The sequence below is a fragment of the Hirundo rustica genome, chromosome 6 (genome assembly GCF_015227805.2).
Source record: "Hirundo rustica isolate bHirRus1 chromosome 6, bHirRus1.pri.v3, whole genome shotgun sequence".
Lineage (NCBI taxonomy): Eukaryota > Metazoa > Chordata > Aves > Passeriformes > Hirundinidae > Hirundo > Hirundo rustica.
In genome coordinates, this window is record NC_053455.1 from 47,536,734 (window position 1) to 47,555,400 (window position 18,667).

Genomic DNA, 18,667 nt, shown 5'->3' on the forward strand with positions numbered 1-18,667 from the left:
CTGGGGAAAGTTATGTGGGTAAGGCTGCTCCTCTTCTTAATGCCAGGCAGGGATGGAGGGTGAGCAGAGAAAAAGGTCAGGGGGGGGCTTGGAGCAGGCAAGAGGAAGGCAGCAGAATGGTGTAGGGGAATGTGAGATCAACAGAGACAGTAACATTCCCTGGTATGAATAGGACTGAAAGGTCAGGGAGGTTGAATGGCTGTTTTTCCTCTTCTCCAGGTACCAGGTCATCCATACAGTTTACAGAGCAATCTTTGGGGGAGTGATTCATCATCTTCCTCGGTGTTAAGTGTGAGTGGTGAGAGGTTTATTACCTGGACCACAGTGGCATATATGCAGCATCACTGGTTCAAAAATCATCCATGTGACCCTTCCCCCAGGGAACTGACATAAAAAATGGAAGGAATAAAACTTCTCAATATTTTGCATTCTTTTAATCCTCCTCCAGTTTTCTGGGGATCTTTAAAGGTCATGCATGCACGCCCTCAACCATATCATCTAGGACTACTTTCCTTCCAAATAAAAGGTGAGGTGAGTATGAATAACCACCTGCATTACAGTGGCATCAAGGCTGGCTTCCCCTTGTGCTAAGCATGGGACAAATAGAACAGAAGGATGCCTCTTGCCCCAAAGCAATTCTGCCGTAATCACGTTAGAGACATGTGGACTGTAGCATAATCAAGTGCTGTGAGAAAATCTTCTGTCTCACATTCTACTCAAGCTCTTCAGAAAACCACTAGCAGAACCTGACCCTGCTTTTTTATATCTGAAGAAAAAAGTCCACAGCCTCCTGAATGCTCCTTTCCAATTACCCCTATAAAATTCCTCAATGGGTTGCTAAGTTCCATAAGAAATAAGGCAGCCTGAGACTCGGAGGGGTAAATCCAATCTTCCCACTCTCCCTTGATCTCTGTCTCCTGTTCTCTGAGCTTTCATTCTGTACTCTGCTTCCCTTCTCTCCCAAAGAAACCTAAAAATAAATAAATCCAAGAAAGAGCGGAAAAAGGAAAAGCCATCAGCCCCCAAAACGATGTGCTTAGTCATTCATGGTGAGTAAAAATAGTTTCCCAAATGAACAAATTGCTGAGCCAACCAGATGAGCAAGTCATCTCCATAAACGAGGGGTCTCATCTTCCCTCTCCTTGGGCAGGTCCTTGTGTTAATGGGCTTTTGGTAAAGCCCTAATCAGAATTACTTGGAGAAGGATCAGGTCCATGAAGACAGCCCTGGGGGTCAGTGCCAAGCACCCTATGGCTTAAGGGGACATGTAATGAAAAATTTGATGTTCTTTGCATCAATGGAGACATTTAATGAAGAGTGAAATACCAAATTGTCATGTGCATGGAATTCTGCAGAGACGGTGCAGTAAACAGGGGGGCTTGAAGTAAACCTGAGGACTTTCTGGGCAAGACAGTGTGGGGCTGCATTCAGGAGGCTCCCAGAGCAGGGTGTCCTTTGCTCCCTGCTGGAAAAGCGTGAGTGGGCAGTTCTGTCTCTTGGCTTTTCCTGCTCTTGGCCAAGATCAAGGTTGTATTTGTTCTCACTGGGATGTAACGTTCAGCACACAAGGCATGATTGAAGACTTAGGCAGAACCCCTTCAACAGAAACAAGACCCTCATATTCCTGTCAATAAATATTTGGCGGCAGATGACTTGTTCTCCCCTTGGACTATTGAGGAACAGTGGGCTGCATGAGTGGTTTTCAGGATCCAGCCAGCCCTTTTGGGTTAAATCCATCTCTTTAACCTAGGAGAACAGCTGATTGGGGAATTTAAGCATCCCGGGGGAACAGAGGCTCAGGACATACCAGCAGGGAAATCAGCTAAGCTGTGTGCTTAGATCTGTGCTCAGAAGATGGGATGGGACTTGGCTGCATCCATCTTGCTTATGTAGATGATGCTTTTTTCAAAGTAGGGATTAGCTCTTATCTTCCACCTGGCACATGGGGCCTTCATTCCGCTTCAGAGTCTCCACCTCCCATACAGCAGTGCTAGGACTAAAAATTACACAGCTAGGCAAGAGGGATGGATTTTTCCTACACGGTTGAAAAAACCCTACACCGTGTTCATCACTGGGCTGCGGGACTTCCCCAGACTTCACACCTTAGTTGATTTTAGGCCAAACTTAGAAACTGAAGCTCTACTTTGGCTGCTACAGGACTACTCCAAATCCTAAGCACGAACTTGCTCTAATCCGAAGCAGGAGCTGGTTCTAACTGGTCCAGACGACCAGGGGACAGCCTGAGTTCCCTGTTAATGGACTAACCTTGGCGATACTCAGCTGGGAAGGTGTGGCCCTAGAAGGCTGTAGGCTAGCAGGGATGCTTGGAGTGCCCACTGCCCCAGTGGTGCTGGGTCATGCAGGTGGCATTGTCATGTCACCTTGCAGAGGCTGAGTTATGTTTTAATCTGTTGAAAAAGACAAATCCAACGGGGTCTTAGCATTTTTCCTTATCAGAGAGAAGGGGAGGAGCCCCTTTGAAACACACGAGTCCACACAAGAGGGCAACGAGATGTTCAGGGACAATCAGTCAGGGAGACACAGTCTCTGCACACCCACAAAGTTTGGCATCTCAAACTGCAAAAGGAAAGACGACTCTCAGAGTTAAAGGGGAAAATACTGTATTTTCTTTTCAATTATCTATGAAGAGACAATTAATTCTGACAGCAAAATAATTTTAAAAAACCAGTCACACGATTAGAGATGGGTTTAAAAATGCAAATAAAAGAACAAGGGGAGGAGACCCATTCAGGGAAGACTGCAGTGAACTGGTCCTCCAGTCTATCCTACAGTGTGTCACTCAGGGCATCACTCTGGGCCATGCTTTCCCCAGGCAGCTGCCTCCTGCCAGCTGACAGCCATCAGCCCACCTGGAGTTACCATGCCGGGACCACGCAGGTGGCAGGGGCAGCGCATGCCCAGCACAGCCACGGCTCCAGGGCTCCCACTTAAATCTGGTGCTGAAGATGTTCAAAATCCAGTCAGGTCCATGTCAAGCTTTCCCCTCACATCAGGTCTGTTCAGCAGGTATTCAAGAGGCCAACTCTGTCTCCCCATGCTGAAGAAATCCTGAGGCTGGGAAATGATGTAGTAAGGACTTGGAGGAGCTCTGGGAACTTAACTGGTATGAAATTGAAGATCTCTGGAGAGATGCTGAAAATTTGCTAATTTGGGAGCAGCTACTGGAAGCTTTTTTTCTTTTGGTAACATGCTATTGTTCTCTGGCCAGTCTAAAACAGATGTCCTTTGGTGTCCAGATACAGAACTCCAGGTGAAGATTACGAGGCAGAAGCAAGCTTTGGGGAGCAGCATTTGTCACATCTGGGGCTGTAGGGAACAATGCATGTGTCCCATGTGTGCCTACGCCTGTCCCCACTGTCCATGCCAGACCCCTCCAAGGTGAAGCATGGTTATAAAGCCAAATTTATTTCACTGGGCAAAACCATCTATTCACTCACTGCCCAAAGACCTTTCTCAAAAAAAAATTCCTGGCCCCACTGCTAGTGCTGGCAGGATTATCAGCGAATTTTGGGTAGCCAGGATTTTGCCATCCGTTTAGCCTCGTCTGGGGTCATGGCTGCTGCTGATCTTATCCTTTTGCCACTCACAGCTTTGCTCCTTATCTGCTGCCACTCCTTTAATTTCAAGACCTGATCCAGCACACTGGGAACATGAAGAGAGTCTTTTACTCCCAGCACAGGGGCTGGAATTCTTGGCAGGCTCTCTTCTGCTTTCCAGTACTGCTTAAAACTCATTTTATCATCCTCCCAGCTCCACCACTGTTTGTCTACCAGTTCCAGCCCAGCAAGTGGCTCCACACGTGCAGATCCCAACTCTCTGGGAAGATCTCTGTGAACAGCAACATCAGCTAAATCTGAAGGATTGTGCCTCAGTCTCTCTGCAATACAGCTGGACATGAACAGAGCTCACCAGCATTAGTTAAGTGGAAAGCAGGTGCAGATGGTGTTAAAAGCAGTTGGATTTTGGGACAGGGCAGCAGGGAAAGTGAATGCAAGTCCAGCAGCTGCCATGGCATCCTCCTGCCCAGGAGGTTTGCTGGCTCTGCCAACTGTCTCTTGAGTTTTGGGCAGTTGAAAACGCTGTGAATCATGTTTCCAAAAGCTCTTATATGGCTAACAAACATGGATTTTACCAGTATGATTTCAGCCTGTAGATCGCTTAGCTGCTTCAGGAAACACTATTCTCAACTCACTGGCTGTGGCTGAAGCTGGGAAGATTTGCTGTTTGGAGAACCTGGGAGAAGGTCACTGAACTCGAGAGAACCTGTGCCACATGACTTTGCTCAGCAGAACGCTGGGCCTTCATGGCCCTGAATTCAAGTTACCCCTATCATACCCTATCTTGACTCCCTTAATATTCATACTGACTGAAAAATCCCACTGGCTAGAGTCCCCTACAAACCCTTGTCCCATTGTGTCAAGCCTGCGAACATCATGGCTCCCAGCTCTCTCACTAGTGCAGTCACTAAACAAAACACACCCCCAAAGCCCCCAGGCTCTGAAACTCATCCCCTGGGCACACTACCATGCCTCCACATCGCTGTAGCCCAGGACATGCTCTCTGAGGACCAAGCCAGCATTTCTCCTTGAGAAATGACCTACTGGTCACTGCCTCAACCTGCCAAGGAGGGGCCATAAAGACAGATTCTCCCAGGCCATCCACTGCCCCACTTCATGAGTGAAAAAGCAGTAAAAACTAATGTGCAAGACAGCTTTCTCTTGACCCTCTCCCCCAGCACAGAAGACCAAACCCAAGAGCAGTAGCACAGCCTCTCTGCACAAACAGATGTGCCAGGGGCTGGCTTCAGCCAGCTGCTCCCCCCTCCAGGAAGGACAACAGCACTGGGAGATGTGAGCTCTGAGAATCATTCTCAAAAAGAACTACTGGAAGACCTAGCAGTAAAGCAAGGGACTACTCCAGCTGGGGTTGTGAGCTAGAGACCTCCCAGCACCACTTACTCAACAGAGTGGAAAAAGTAGCTAGCAGGGCACTAATGACTATTTTCCATGTAATTTTAAATCTAGTTCCATTTCTTTTCTTTTTTTTTTTTTTTTTTTTTCCTTTCCACTCACTGGGTTTCTAATACTGGTAACTTTCTCTACGGCTCCCGTGTGTGTGTGTGTTTGTGTGTGTGTGACAGAGGCAGTGGGGGTCAGGAGTTTAGGCACTTGGAGCAAAGCCAACACGGTTGTGATCACGGTCAAAGACAGAGTAGTAGGGTCCAATAAAGACATCTCCCAGGATCCAGAGTGGGCCCCCAGGGGGTGGGATGTCCAGGCCCGAAAAGCCACTCATGCATAAAGTCTCTCCTTGTGCACCAATCTAGAAAGAAGAGTGAGAGCTTCAATTTAAGCAGGTCATTCCCGTCCCTCCACCTTGCAGGTTTGGCAAGAACACCTGCAAGGCTGCCTTTGCTTCAGCCTCTCCCAGATGGGAATCCAGAGATTGCAAAAGCAACTCCCAACCCATCGCTTCTACGACTCCAAACCCAGCTCCCCTTCCCTTAAGCACTGAAACATCAAGCAAAGCTGCACATGATCATAAACCTCCCAGCCCATGCAGCTCTGAATTAGAGCCACTGATGAAAGTCTGCATAAAATGGTCCTTGCAAGTTTATTCTGATGACTTAAATGACAGGCTGGCGGCCTCTGCTATAATAAGGTCTCTTGGCACCAGAATGCAGCAGAAAAGAGCTAAATGTTTGTATAAAGTGATGGAACCGTTTGCCTCCCCTTCCTTGACCATCCTCCTATCCCTCACAAGCATTATGCAGAGGGTCTTATTCCTGTGAGACTTTGATGACGTTACCTGCAGCGGCACCACCACCCTGACACGCCAACCTTTCAGACTTCTTCCCTAGCACCAGCTCCAGCACTGCTTTGGCTGCTCTTGTGTTTTGGTCAGTGGAAGCAAAAGCCAGGCTTTGGGGAAGAAGCATAAGGCTGGAAAAATCTGTCTGGACATACCTTGAGGATATACTGTTCTCCTGTGAGGACGAAGGGCTTCCCTCCTAGTGTCATTGTGACGTTAGGCAGTGTTGGCACTTTTTCACAGGGGACCATATACTGAAATTGCAACAGTAAAGGCTTTAGATTGGACCTCCCACACTCTCAGTCTTCCTCAAGCACAGTCACATCTTTGCTGTGGTTTTCCCTAAAACCAGCTCATCTCGGTGCAGAAACTCAAGCTGGGTTAAGTAGGCTGCTCCATGCCTAGGGCTCCAAGCTGAGAGGCAAGAGGCTTTATTGGATGGGCAGGGAGCCAAAGGATGTTGGATTCAGATATTGGTTCTGCTGAGTCCCAGGGTGCCAGAGCTGATGTGGCACAGTTGGGGATTTTTACCAGAGGCAGCTGTGGCCCAGTACACAGACAGAGCCAGTTTCATTAACAATGGCAAGTCTTGGGGATCATGGCAGGTCTAAGCCAACTGTTGCTGCAGCTTGGGGTCTCTGATATGGCAGAAATGAACGACAGATTTGGAAGGGTTTTCAGAGCAGGTCATTTTTTTCTACAGGGTCTTTATAATCCATATTCTTCTACAATTTTAGGGAGGGGAGAGTCTTGTGAGATTAGCTTTGATAGTTGGAAACTTTCATGCAAAGGGTTGCCATTTGCATGAAATTCACTTTTATTACAGTGTCTCTGGACTCACATTAATGTGAATCCTTTGTCTCAGCTGCCACTCAGATTCCTTCTCTTCCATTTCCCAGACATGGGTGGCAGAGGTGACTCAAAGCTTCCCAAAGTTCACAGGACCTGGGCTTTCTACTGCGAGTACGAGTAGGGTGGTGAATGCTATCCAGGGTCAAAAGATGGAAGGGGTCCCTGCTGTGCCAGTGGCTTTCCCAGGAGCACAGGCTGGGAACAAAGATCAGAGGCAGCAGAACACTAGGGTCTCAGTAAGCATCTGGGTATAAAGCAGAGAGTAAGCATAGGTGCTGCGATGGCCACAGACCTCCACATTTCCAGCCCAGCCTCACCTCGCCTTTTATGAGTGGTTTTGCACCAATGGCCTGCTGTATCTTCTTCACTTCCTTGGTGGGGCCAGTGATGAGTGACGTTCCTGTGTCCACGATGGCCTCACAGCCCCCCTCACACAGGCTCGGCCCATTGCCAACATCCACCCTGGGGAGAGATGCCCAGACATCAGACAACTCTTAAGGGCCTCCCAGTGAAGGCTGTAGGAAGCAGTACACAGGCAGGCAAGGGAGGGTCGTGAGAGACACCCAGGAAAGACAGATGCTCAGAAACACTGATGCAGCAGCAACTCAATGCACAGACTCCTGGCTCCCTGTTGTCTGCCTGTGACTGAGGAGGTGCCTTGAAGTGTAACTACATTTCTGCAGAGAGTCTGGACACTGCCTGGGTACCCTGCCTGCTACCTGCACTCATGGACTTTTATGGCCTGTACTACTGCAGAAAAACAAAGGGTTAAGGGGGTGGTGTGACAGCCGTGGGCAAGGAGAGAGTTCCTGTACAGAGAAAAGGCAAGCCAGGAGCTGCCTGGCTTCCTCACCCGCATCGCGTTTCACAGCAGTGCAGAAAGACAAAGCCTTTTAGCCAAAGGTCTGCCATACTTTGCCAAAGCTGCAGCTCTGGGGGAAAATGAGAACTAAAACGCCGTGCTGGGGTGGGATGCAATTCCCAGGAAAAGGACACACTCTGATCACAGGCCACTTTTAACTTCCCATCACGTGGGAGAGCTCAGAATAGACCATGGGGCTGGCGGCCGTCAGCTCAGCCTGCTCTCCTCCCCTCTGCCTCCAACAATGCGCACTGATTGCTGCACCGTGCCCTTCAGTCAAGGGCTGGCTTCCTGAGGCCTCATCCTGCTCCTCCGGAGCTGTGTGCAGGACAGCCGTGCAGCTCAAGCCTTGCTGAGAGCTGAGCAAAACTGGGGTTTAATCTACAGGGCTTGCTCTGCCTGCAAGGAGGACACGCTGGCATTCTTCTCCACTTCCCAAGGATGCAGCAGGCATCCTTTCAAGGGTGAAGCCATAAACAAGAGAAAAGGATTTTGCAGAACATCTCCTTATGGCGTCTGCCTTTTGTCGCCTTCCAGCGACAAACAAGCCAGCCCCAGGGTGGGATTTAATCTCCTTTTTTTCAGTGTGGATGTGTTGCAGGGATGATTCCTTTCCGAGGAGGGTCTCATTCAAGACTCAGGCATGTGCTGCCTGCACATGTGACCCCACGCATGTAGTCAGGTGGATGGGGAACTTACGAGTCCATGTGGATCTGCCAGTAGGCCTTGCGTGTGACATTAAACCAGCTGAACTCGCCCTTGTAATACTTGGGGTCGGTACCTCCCAGGACCATCTCACCACCAGGGTCACCAGAGGGATCTCTGAAAAACAATATCCAAACCTGTGAACATCAAGAGCAGGGAGAGAACAACCTGCTTCAAGTGCCCCCCAAAATACCTGCTGGGGTGCCTGCACGTGAAGCATAGCATTAACAGCATTGCAGACAGATGACTTATGTTGTGCTATGTTATGTCAGTATAAGGACAGATACTATGAGATAGGCTGGGATGGGGAAATAGGAATATTTTCATCCAGCCAAAGCATCCTGCAGCTTTCCACCTGGTACTTTCTCACAGAAACCTGAAGAAACTCACAGCAGGGAAGAGGGACAGCAAACGAGAAGTGAGGACTGACACAGGAACCTCCTACATCAGCTTGTAAAAAGTGCCTGTGCAGGGCTGGACACAGCTGATATAGGGTTAGGTTATCTGCACTCAACTCTGCCGACCAGCAGCCTTGGAGTGAGTCCTCAAGGTTACCATCAGGTAAGAGCTAACTGCTGAGCAGATGGGAAGAAATATGGTGATGGGGGAGGGCTGGTGCTTAACTGGCCAGCAGCAGCCCTCTCTGCGCTCTCTGCTCTTGGTGTGCTATTTTTTGGGCTGAAGTAGTTCAGAGTCGCTGCTGCAGTACCAGAAAAACGATGGGGTGTCCTGTGGGGAGCAGCAGTGGGTGGGAAGGTGCTGGCAGCTGCAGAGGATTTCCCAGGGTGGTGAGACAGCACAGGCCTCCTCATTAGTGATGACTGTTGGGGAGCACCCTTGCCTGGGAGGCAACATGGTGGTAATCACATGGCTTATGGATTTTGGCAGCAGACTGGGGCTGTTTACCTCTCTAAAGGGGACTGCAGTAGCAGCAATTCTCATGATCACAGCCCTGATTATTTTTATTTCTCTTTCCTCTGGAAATCCTCTTTCTATTCATCAGTTAAGAAATCTGGTCACAGATCCACCCAACTTTTTATCAATAAAAGAACTGCATTTCTACTTTCCTTCTCCTTACTTCAGAGAAGCAAAACATAACAGATTTTGGCCTGACTACTCCTGCAAGCAGAACTTGCTGTGACTTCCCCAACTGGAAGTGCTGTCCAGAGTGTAAAACAGCAGATGACAAGAGGTGTTACTGAGAAACAGAGAAAAGCCCACTGGGCTTGCCCTCACAACCAGACGAGTGCCACCAAACCCAACACTACCTGTTTAGGTAGAAAGAGAACATATTTTTTTCGACCAGCTTCTGCCTCATGATGTTATCGAAGAAAGGCTCGGCGCCCTCCACAGAGATCCTTGGGAATGCCAGGCCCAGGATGCCATCAAACTTGGCAGCGATGAATGTCATGCCTGGCTGCTTTGTGGCCTCCCCAAAGATCTGATCCAGGATTTTCAAGTCACCAAGCTGTGGGGAGATGGGGAGGGAAGGGAAAAGCAGATTGTAAAGAAAACTGACTCAGGGGGACCTGGGTGGTAACGGAACCTCACTGAACATAGGCTGTGGCATGTCCCTCAGTGTGCTTTCACACTCCTGCCTGCTTTCACCACTGCCATTTGTGGGCTGCTGCAGAAACCAGATACCCTGGTGCGCTCTTGTCAGGGAAAGAGACTGGCAACTCTGGTTCAGTGGAACCTCCTGAGTCCCTGCAAAGCCCAGCATACTTCTAAGGGCAGGAGAATCCCTTTAGCCTTGCTGTTCTACAGCCCCTCCTCTTTGCAGAGGACCCATATCCATTTGTCCCTCCTACATCTCCTCCCCTATCACCTACTTCATAATTTCCTTCCAGTCTGAAAAGCTATTGTCCTGTGCCTTTAAACCTCTTCCCCACTCTGGACCTCTTCTAAGTCATCTGTGTATCCTACCTCCTTGGGTGCTGTACCCATCCTCAGCTGGGAGCACAAATCCCTCTCACCTCTGCCCACAACCCCTGTCATCTCCCATACATAAGAAACATCCCCAGGATACTGCTGAATCTCTTGGAGGAGCCACCAGCCTGCAGAGACCTCCCGTGAAAGGGGAGAAGACCCAGCCAAGAAAGTGAGGTTGTGCCTGAAGCACAAAAATAGCAAGCCAAGTACTGAGAATTCAAAGGTCACCTCCCTTGCCAGCCATGAGAAGGACTGGCATTCCCCACTGGAACGCTGAAACGCCTTCCAAGTGCAGATGCCCAGAAAGATGATCAGAGAAAGGACAGCTTTGCTGATGGGGAGTAGGATGCATCTGCTGGCTTCTGGCTCTAGCAGTTCAGGAGGCTTGTGAGCTTCTGGCTGACCACAGGCAGTTTTAGTATCCACGCTAGGACAATTTCAGCCTCTCAGCCTGCAGCTAGCAGTCCTGTAGTGAGCCAGGCTGGACTCACAAGCTGGCCTCTCCTACCTGATGGCAGATAACGATCCCTGTAAATTACTAATATCCCCCCAGGGTTAGACAGTGCAAGGCTGGGACAGCAGTGCTGCCTTTAATGGTATTGGAGGATTGCACTAGGAAAGGGCGATCGAGCCTTGCGAAAGCTAAAAGCCACAGGGCAGGATGTGGGGGGAAAGAGCGCAAGGCAACGCATCTGCTCGCCAGCGCCTGCCCCAGCTGTACACTCCAGGTTTACAGAAGCCACCCCTCGGCACCGCTGGTCCTCAGCAACTCAATGAAGCTTCTACTTAAAAAAAAGTAAAATGCAATGGACTGGTAACACGTAGTGTCAGGATTGTTTGAATATTGCTCTGCTTGCACATTCCAAGGGAGAGGCAAATTTCTGCCCAGTCATGGATTCTCAGCAGATCCTGTCTGCACTTGGTTCTCAGCAGGGCTGAAACCCAAGACCATTCTTAGCAGAGCACTCCTGCCAGGTGACAGATCCCTTGTCTCTGTCTCAGTGGGCTCTCCCTCTGACGCTGAGCAACCAAAAATCATGACCAGTGGATGCCTGTGTGGTGGCCACCCTCCAGCAGTTTGCAGACAGGTGTCGGCACTCCACAGACTGCCTGGCCTCCTTGTTAGTGGCCTCAGCCAGCAGTTCGGCACTGGATGGCAAAGGCAGACCAAGAGGTGAGGGCCTCTATGGCACAGCTTGGCACGAGGCCTTGGGGTGCAGAGGCACAAGGGAGAGGCAAGGAAAGTAATCTGTGCAGCGTGTCTGCACTGCAGTCATGGGAGTTTTTGTGCCCCACGGCCAGCTCAGTTTCTGCTGCTGTCCTTGAAGGACATCCCAAGGTTGGGCTGTGATAAAGAGATGAGATGCCTGAGCAGCAGAGGGTTGGCTGAACCTGCTGCTCTTTGGAGAGCAAGCAGCACTGCAGAGTGCGGCACTACAGGGCATCGCTCCTCCACAGAATGAGAGAGGCTGTTTGACATGAGCTCATCACCCTCCCAAAAAAACCCCAAAAAAACCCAGCGGGCTGAGGGACTCTGGACTACCTGCCAACAATCATCTTTTGGTCAGATGTCAGTGCTACCAGAGGTTGCTGTGGCTGCTTCCACCCACCAGAATGGCTGGTGCCAAGAGGGTCACCCTAAAGGTATTTCAGTGCCTTTCTTTCAAGACTATACCTGACTGGGAGCTTGCCTACAACATGTTATGCATCAGAAGATGCATCCTGGTGTCTGAGCTGAAGGTCCCTGACCCTCAGAGTCACCCCTGCTCCTGCCTACTACAAGTGGGACACTGCTCAGGTCCATGCAAGAGGTTTCTCTCGCTTCTGTGCAGACAGAAACCAAATGCTACAAGCTGTGCTGTCTGACAAGAGCCATCCCACTTCCCAAAAAAATTGGGGCACAAAATAATTCTTATGAGCTGCTGGGAAGTGGAGAGCTAATTAGCAAACAGGCATTAAGGTGACAATTACAAACCAAAAAAAGAGAAAAAAACAGCAAATTTCTGACTCATTTTAGCCCTTGGATTAAGCCCACACTTTCTAAGGACAATGACATTTGCTGTTTCCCTTTGCTCCATCTTTGGATGCAGCATAAAGGAAACAGCTGATGCTTCCAGGTTAGCCTGAATTCTTCATGCTGTAAGGATGGGCTAAAGAGTGCATCTTGCAAGAGTCACACACTTTAAGTTTCTCCTGGATATTTTTCTTTTGATTCTGATGAAATTTGTAAGCCAATACTTTCAGCTGAACCTAAACAGAAACCTCCAAATCTCCAGATTTATGTGCTTATTTGAAACTTTTGCTTTGTTTCTCCCCCCCTGCAAAGCAAACATATGCTCTTATCCCTGCCAGGAGAGCGAGTCATCTGACAGCACATGCACCTGAGGTTTGGCAGCTGGCAAACTCTCCCGAGCATCTGTACCTGGGAAGAAGTCATGAAAGGCACTTGTCCTTCACAGGACAGAAAATTCAGCCTTTGCTTGCGGAAAAGCAAACTGTGAAGCAACCACCACCCAGCTAACTCAAGCTGCACCCTGAACACTGCTGAGTAACCTCCCCCCAGGGTGTTACCCAGCCTTTACAGGCATAAGCACCAGTTCTTGACACTAGGATGGGGCAGTGAAGAGACCTTTCCAGGTCTGTGTTTGGGGAGCTGCCCATGTGGGCATCCACTAATATGTGGATATTGGCCAAGAACAAGCTGGGCACTACCAGCAGTCTGTGCAGTGGTGTTGGCATGTGCTTGATCTGGTAAGATTTTGGGGTCACCAGGAAAAGGGTTGGAGGCATGGCCAGAGACCACATCTGCAGGGGCACCACGTGAGCAGTCCCCACTCCCAGCCTGCTGAGCTGCAGATTAATACCTTCCTTCTTCTCAGCCTGCCACGGTTATTGCTACCTTAACAGTCGTCGTTACCATGTCATTTCAGAGGACTTGGAAACACAGCACTGAAGGATGATCCATATGAGTAGGACACTCAAGAAAGGAGACCCATTGAAATCTAACAGCTCGGAGCACTCTGCTGAAAGCAGTCTGGGGCAGCACGGGCCGGAGGCAGTCGTAACTCACCGTGACTACGTCTTGGCTGAGGAAGCCGGAAAGGCTCCCTGTCCCATAGCGGATGGCAAACTTGGTGCCGTTCTTCATGTAGGTGCTGGATTTAGCGGAGTCGTACTTGTGGTGCACCACTGCAACAGGGAAGGGGGACACAAGGGGATGCACAGCATTAGTGCTCCTTTATAGCTACAGTGCTCCAACACCTAACCCCACACCATCCAGCTTATCTGAGCAAATGGACGCTCAATGATTTGAAGGTGGGCCTGAACCCAGAGTTTGCCAAGCTCAGACTGCTTAACAAAGTGTTTCCATTGCCTGGGGAATTAGGTGGGCAGATCCAATTCAGGCTGTTAAATCCGATTTGGCCACCAGGTATTAAAAGCCGAGAGGTTATGCGGCTGGTGTGGTGTGTTAGTCAGCAGAGCAAAATGTATCCCTCCGCACGCCATGGAGAACCAGGGTGGCTTTAAATATAGTCTGCTGTGGGCATGAACGTTTTCACCTCATGGATTTATCTGTTTCTTTTACTAGGAGCAGCTGGAAATTTTTCATACGTTGTTTTTAGTACAGAAAGAATTCAAAATATTCCTTTATTTGCAGAGGAGAAGGGCTTTCCCCTAGTCTAAGCTGCTTTTCCCCTTGGCTGGGTTGCGAGCTGTAGGATATCCCTGGTTTTATGGGCAGGCAGATTCCTCCCTCCCAGACTCCTCCCAAGTCACGAGTTGGCCAGCGCAGTCCTGAGTTGCTGAGTGGTGCAGACAGCAGCTGAGGATGAACCAGCCAAGCTCTACACAAAGCGACAGTGATACACAAGGAGTCTCCCAGCTAGGCTGTCTGGATCCCAGTTTGGATTCCAGTCTGGCAGGAGGTTAAGCTCCTTGTATATTCATAAAACAAGCCCTTTGGTCCCGGCATCTCCCAAGGCACTGCCTTGAGAACCCATCTCCCTGCTACAAATCAGGAACCCCCTAGGCATACCAAGTCTGGACCTCACCACCCTGTCAGTGTCCTAAATCTCATTTCACATATGCAAAAAGAAGGTTGGTCTACAAGAAGTCCAAATTTCCACTTACTCTACTCTCAACAAGCACTGTGGAATGCCTTTCATGGTTGCATTTGTTGACTCTACAGGTTTCTCCACTTTGCTTAGGCAGCACAACCAGTGGCTTTTAAATAGCATTTTGCCATAGCCAGGTTTGACATATTCAGCTGTGGAAGTTTACTGCATAGGAATGCCACAGAATAAAAAAAACCAAAAAAACCCTGTAGTCCCTAAGACATTCTCATTTCACTGTTGCCTACCTGGCTCTCGTTAATTATAACTCCATAAACATGCACACACATGCTCTGTGCAGCAATAAACCAGAAACTAGGACAGTTTTTATCAGATCTGGCAAGAGGCTGACTTAAAAAAAGTCAGCCTTGCGCAATGGGATAACAGCAGCATTGGTCTATAATTTGGGGAGAAACATCACAAGTGATGCTGCTGCTCCCCTGCTGTAGGGCTGAAGCTGTTGGAGAAGATTTGGCCCTGTATGGGGGTTACTTGGAAAAGAAAAAACCCAGGAAAGGACTAATGAAGGATGGATGCAGGAAGCTGGGATTGTATTTCCAGCTCTGACCCTAAAAAGCCCATCAGCCTCTGGCAAGTCATTTCACGCTGCTGCCACAGTTTCTCCTCTTGCAATGCAGTTTTGCAGGGAAGGAGAAGCTGTTTAGCAGTTTCTGGCACCCGTGACACTTACTGCAGGCGATGTCCAACATGGAACAGTGCACGGATGGCACCCAGAGGTTGGAGGAGCCAGTGTCAAAGATCACGGTGAAATTCTGGGGGGGTGTTCCAATACCGATCACACCAAAATACTGGGCCTGCAAAGCAGAAGAAGAGAGCCATGAGCTGAGGCAGCTGACTAAAAGCAGGGATTAAAGATCAAAAAATCTCTTAGAGTTGAAGAGAGGATCAGCTTCTTATCTAGACATTGCCCTCCTCTTGGTTTCTGGCACTGATGGGTTCCCAGCCTTTGCCCTTTGGAAGGGAGGCTCCCCTTCAGTGTTCAGAACTCATTACAGTGGGTGTGAAAAGGATAAATCGAGGACAAGTGTGTGCGGGGGAGGACACTAGGGGCAGGGAGACAGGGAAGAAGAGGAGGGAGAAGGTCTGCAGGCTAGCATGCAGTTCACTACAAGGAAGAGAAAAAACGATGGAAAGAAGCCAAGCAAAACACCTGCGTTATTGAAAAGCTGAAACTGGCTGGGAAGCTGCTTTGCTTGTGGGTTCGCTGAGAAACTGTGGGTTATAGCGAGCAGCAGCACTGCCCACTCCAGGTGGAGGTACAGCTGCTGGGGGTTTTGGCACTTGCTGGTGAGCTCTGCGAATGGAGGGGAATAAAAAAATGCTCAGTCTTGAGAGCTGGAATATGGGAGAAGTGATGGGAACAAAGAGCCTGAGCAGCACCACCAGGATGGATTTAGGCCTCCAGAGTGAAAGACTGGGAGAAGTCCCTATAGCTCAGGTGCTATACATGGATACCCCTTTGCTCTGAGACTTCATTTCTGCTGGGACTGGAAGAAACCTGAACGGCTGAGTTGTTGGAAAGGTATCCCTCTTCACAAAGGAGAGGATGAATAGAGAATGCTAGGCAGATGCTACATGGACTCATTTTTGCTCAGTCCTCCCAAACAGGGAGGGAGCTGTGTCCTGCCTGGTGAGCAGCTGGTTCAGGGTTATGGAGAGAAGGCTGCTAGCAAGGGAAGTTAGCCAGTACTCTTTCCAAACCCCCTGTGTACTTAATTAAGTGGGGGGGAGGAGGGAAGAAAACAGAATTATCAAAGCTGTTCACCTCCTGTGCACTTAGTTTGTGAGGCTTGCTCACTAAGTAATTAACAATCCATTGCAACACTGCAATTAGCCATAATGGGGAGGCAGCACTTGCTTCCAGTGGTTCTACAATTATTGCTGGGGCTTGAAAGTTAACCCCCAGTACAGGGGCTTTGTTTGTCACATACATAGACCCATGAAGGGTCCCAGGGACTGGCAGAAGCATATGAGGCAGGCTATTGGGTTTGTCCCAAGAATTCCTTTGGCAGCAAAAGTATTTTCAGCCAGGCCGGGAGGGACCCAGTGGTCCCTTATCTGCCACCACAGGTTGGGTTGGTGCCCCTGTGACAAGGGAAAGCAGTGCTGCCCAGAGCGGCGGTCTGAGCTGTGGTTGCAAGAGACAACACTGTGACAAAACCGCTTGCCCTGGCTTTCAACACCGCCAACTGAAACACGGGTGGCCCTTCCCAGGACAGGATGGCGCGGGTTGGGTGACAAGAGCCCCTGGGGAAAGGCAGAAGGGGGAATATACACTGAATTAATGCCTAAATATGTGGACCCAGCTTTATTTTGTCAGCTAATGCTCATATCCTACATCGCCCGGTAAGGAACCCTGAAATAGTAAACCCCACAAGTGTCTGGCAGGACAGGGCAAGGGCAAACTTCATGTCCTTTATCTGGCTTCTCCTTCCGCCACCACACAGGTCCCTTTGCCCCCTAAGTTGCTGAGATGAAAGTGGAGGTACAGGGTGGCTTTTCCCAAGGCAGTGCAGAAGATGAAGGATAGTGAGAGGAAGGGTCCTGCAACTGCAGTCCCATAATAAGCTAGTACCGAATCTGAGTCCTCTTCCAATATCCTGTGCTCACTCATTTAGGCCCCAACACCTCAAGGAGTGGAGCATGGTTTTTATGCCCCTGTCTTGCCAGAAGCAGAGTCCACACGGCCAGAAGATGATAGGAAGGATTGTAAGTGAGCAGGCCCCTATTTATGATTGTTGATTAGTGACAAAGGGGAAAGGAAATAGGTCACAAACCGAAAAGCTCCTGCTTGGGTGGCAGTGGGATGTTTGCTGTTATTATAATTACTAGTATTAGTATTTTTAATTTAGTAATGATGCGAAGCACCTTTTGGCACCACTCACTAGGCCATGGGGGTGCATGAATCTGTCCTACAGGATCAACATCTCTCCCTCCTTTGCCTTCCTGGCTAGTGGGAGGCTGGCATGTCTCACCACCCTCTGGGATGGGTACCCCTACAAGTGACAGCCACTTGCCCAACATTGTGCTGGGGTCCACTGCAGTGCAGGGCATGGTTTGCATGGGGGTGTTACTCACATCCATATAGTTCTTCAAAATCTCCGGAGTGGGTTTACCCTCCTCGGCAAAGCCCAGCTTGTACTTGATGGCCTGGGTGATGGCATTCATATCTGGAATCTCACTGCCTGCCTCTCTTAGGATCCGCCGCATGGAAGGGAACTTGGTGAGGGGGATCCTGTGTGGGGACGGCAAACACACACCTGTTAAAGGGGGAGTGTAGGGGAGGGACACCTAAAGAAGGGGGGCAGCAGGGCTCCACTCAAAACAGGGGACACGGCAGTACGAGGTGGGTGAGGTTTGGGCTCCTGCCAGCACCCGACGCTAGATCCCCCTCGCCGTGCTGCGTTCAGTGTTTTTCCCAGAGCCGGAGGACAAGGGGAAAGGCCGGGGGGCTGCCAGAGGTCACCAAGTGTAGGGGAAGCTGGGTCGAGGCCCCTCCAGGCGCAAGATGGGGGCCGGGGGGGGGGCTGACGTGTGTGTGTGTTCCGAACCTTCCCCTCCTTGCTGTGATGGAGGGGGAGCTACCCCCTATGGAGGGCTGTGAGAGGAGCTCGGACGCCACCGCTGCAGCAGCACCGGGTGTGCTTTTCCCATGTCCCCGCAACCCGGGGGGCTCAGCAGCCCCTGAGGAACCCCCTCCTCTCACCTGATGAGGGCGGCGCAGGACCCGGCCAGGGCGAGCAGCAGGAGGAGGCCGCGGGGGCCCATGGCGGCGATGGCGCTTCTGGCGGCGGCGGCGAGGGGTCAGAGGCTGGAGGTCCCGACGCTAAGAGGCCGCGACACCTCTCCCGCTTTCCGTCCGTGTTTTTGTAGGCAGAGCGGGCCCTCTCCACGGATTTCTGGAGTCAGCTGACGGTCTAAAATTGCAACCGGCGGCGTCACGTGAGGGCGGGCCGGGGCGGGGAGCGGGCGCGGGGCCGGGGGCTCCGCCTCGCGGCCCCCCCGGGGCTGACCCCCGGCGCCTCGGGCCGTGACTCAGCCCCCGGGAAAGGGGAATAAACACCACGAAATTAGTCACGAGATGCCTGCCCGGCCGTGCGTGCTCCTTCTGGACTGCCGTTAACTTCCTTCTGCTGGCCTGGGGTTTTTTTTGTTCTTTCCAGATTATCTGGCCTTTGTTCTCCCAGGGGAGCGGGGCAGGGGGGACGCGGGACACACGCGCAGCCCCAGGCAGCAGACCCCGAGTTCCTCGCGGGGCTCGGCTGCTTACGGACCTCGGCCACCCACCCGCTGTCACCACGGGGGTTTCATCGTGCACTCCCGCCCAGGGGGGCCGTGGCCATCCCCCAGT

At 50.6% G+C, this 18,667-nt stretch overlaps 1 protein-coding gene across 1 annotated transcript; it reads right to left on the reverse strand.

The window, feature by feature from the left end:
• Positions 1-2,604: 2,604 nt before the first annotated feature.
• CTSD (cathepsin D) lies at positions 2,605-18,382 on the reverse strand. Its single transcript, XM_040067119.1, has 9 exons — positions 18,023-18,382; positions 17,395-17,551; positions 14,987-15,110; positions 13,254-13,372; positions 9,520-9,719; positions 8,246-8,368; positions 7,002-7,146; positions 5,988-6,086; positions 2,605-5,343 (listed from the first exon to the last, which is right to left on the reverse strand). The coding sequence occupies exons 1-9, from the start codon at positions 18,082-18,084 to the stop codon at positions 5,182-5,184; spliced, it is 1,191 nt and encodes a 396-aa protein (XP_039923053.1). The 5' UTR covers positions 18,085-18,382; the 3' UTR covers positions 2,605-5,181.
• Positions 18,383-18,667: the final 285 nt, after the last annotated feature.

What these genes read in the sequence shown, in the direction of transcription:
- CTSD (XM_040067119.1), bottom strand. Translation starts at nt 18,084, where the DNA reads ATGGGCCCCCGCGGCCTCCTCCTGCTGCTCGCCCTGGCCGGGTCCTGC. An exon ending in TTTTGAAGAACTATATGGAT is followed by an intron (nt 15,111 to 17,394) that starts GTGAGTAACACC and finishes TCTGCTTTGCAG; the next exon opens with GCCCAGTATTTTGGTGTGAT. An exon ending in AACCACTCATAAAAGGCGAG is followed by an intron (nt 6,087 to 7,001) that starts GTGAGGCTGGGC and finishes TTGCAATTTCAG; the next exon opens with TATATGGTCCCCTGTGAAAA.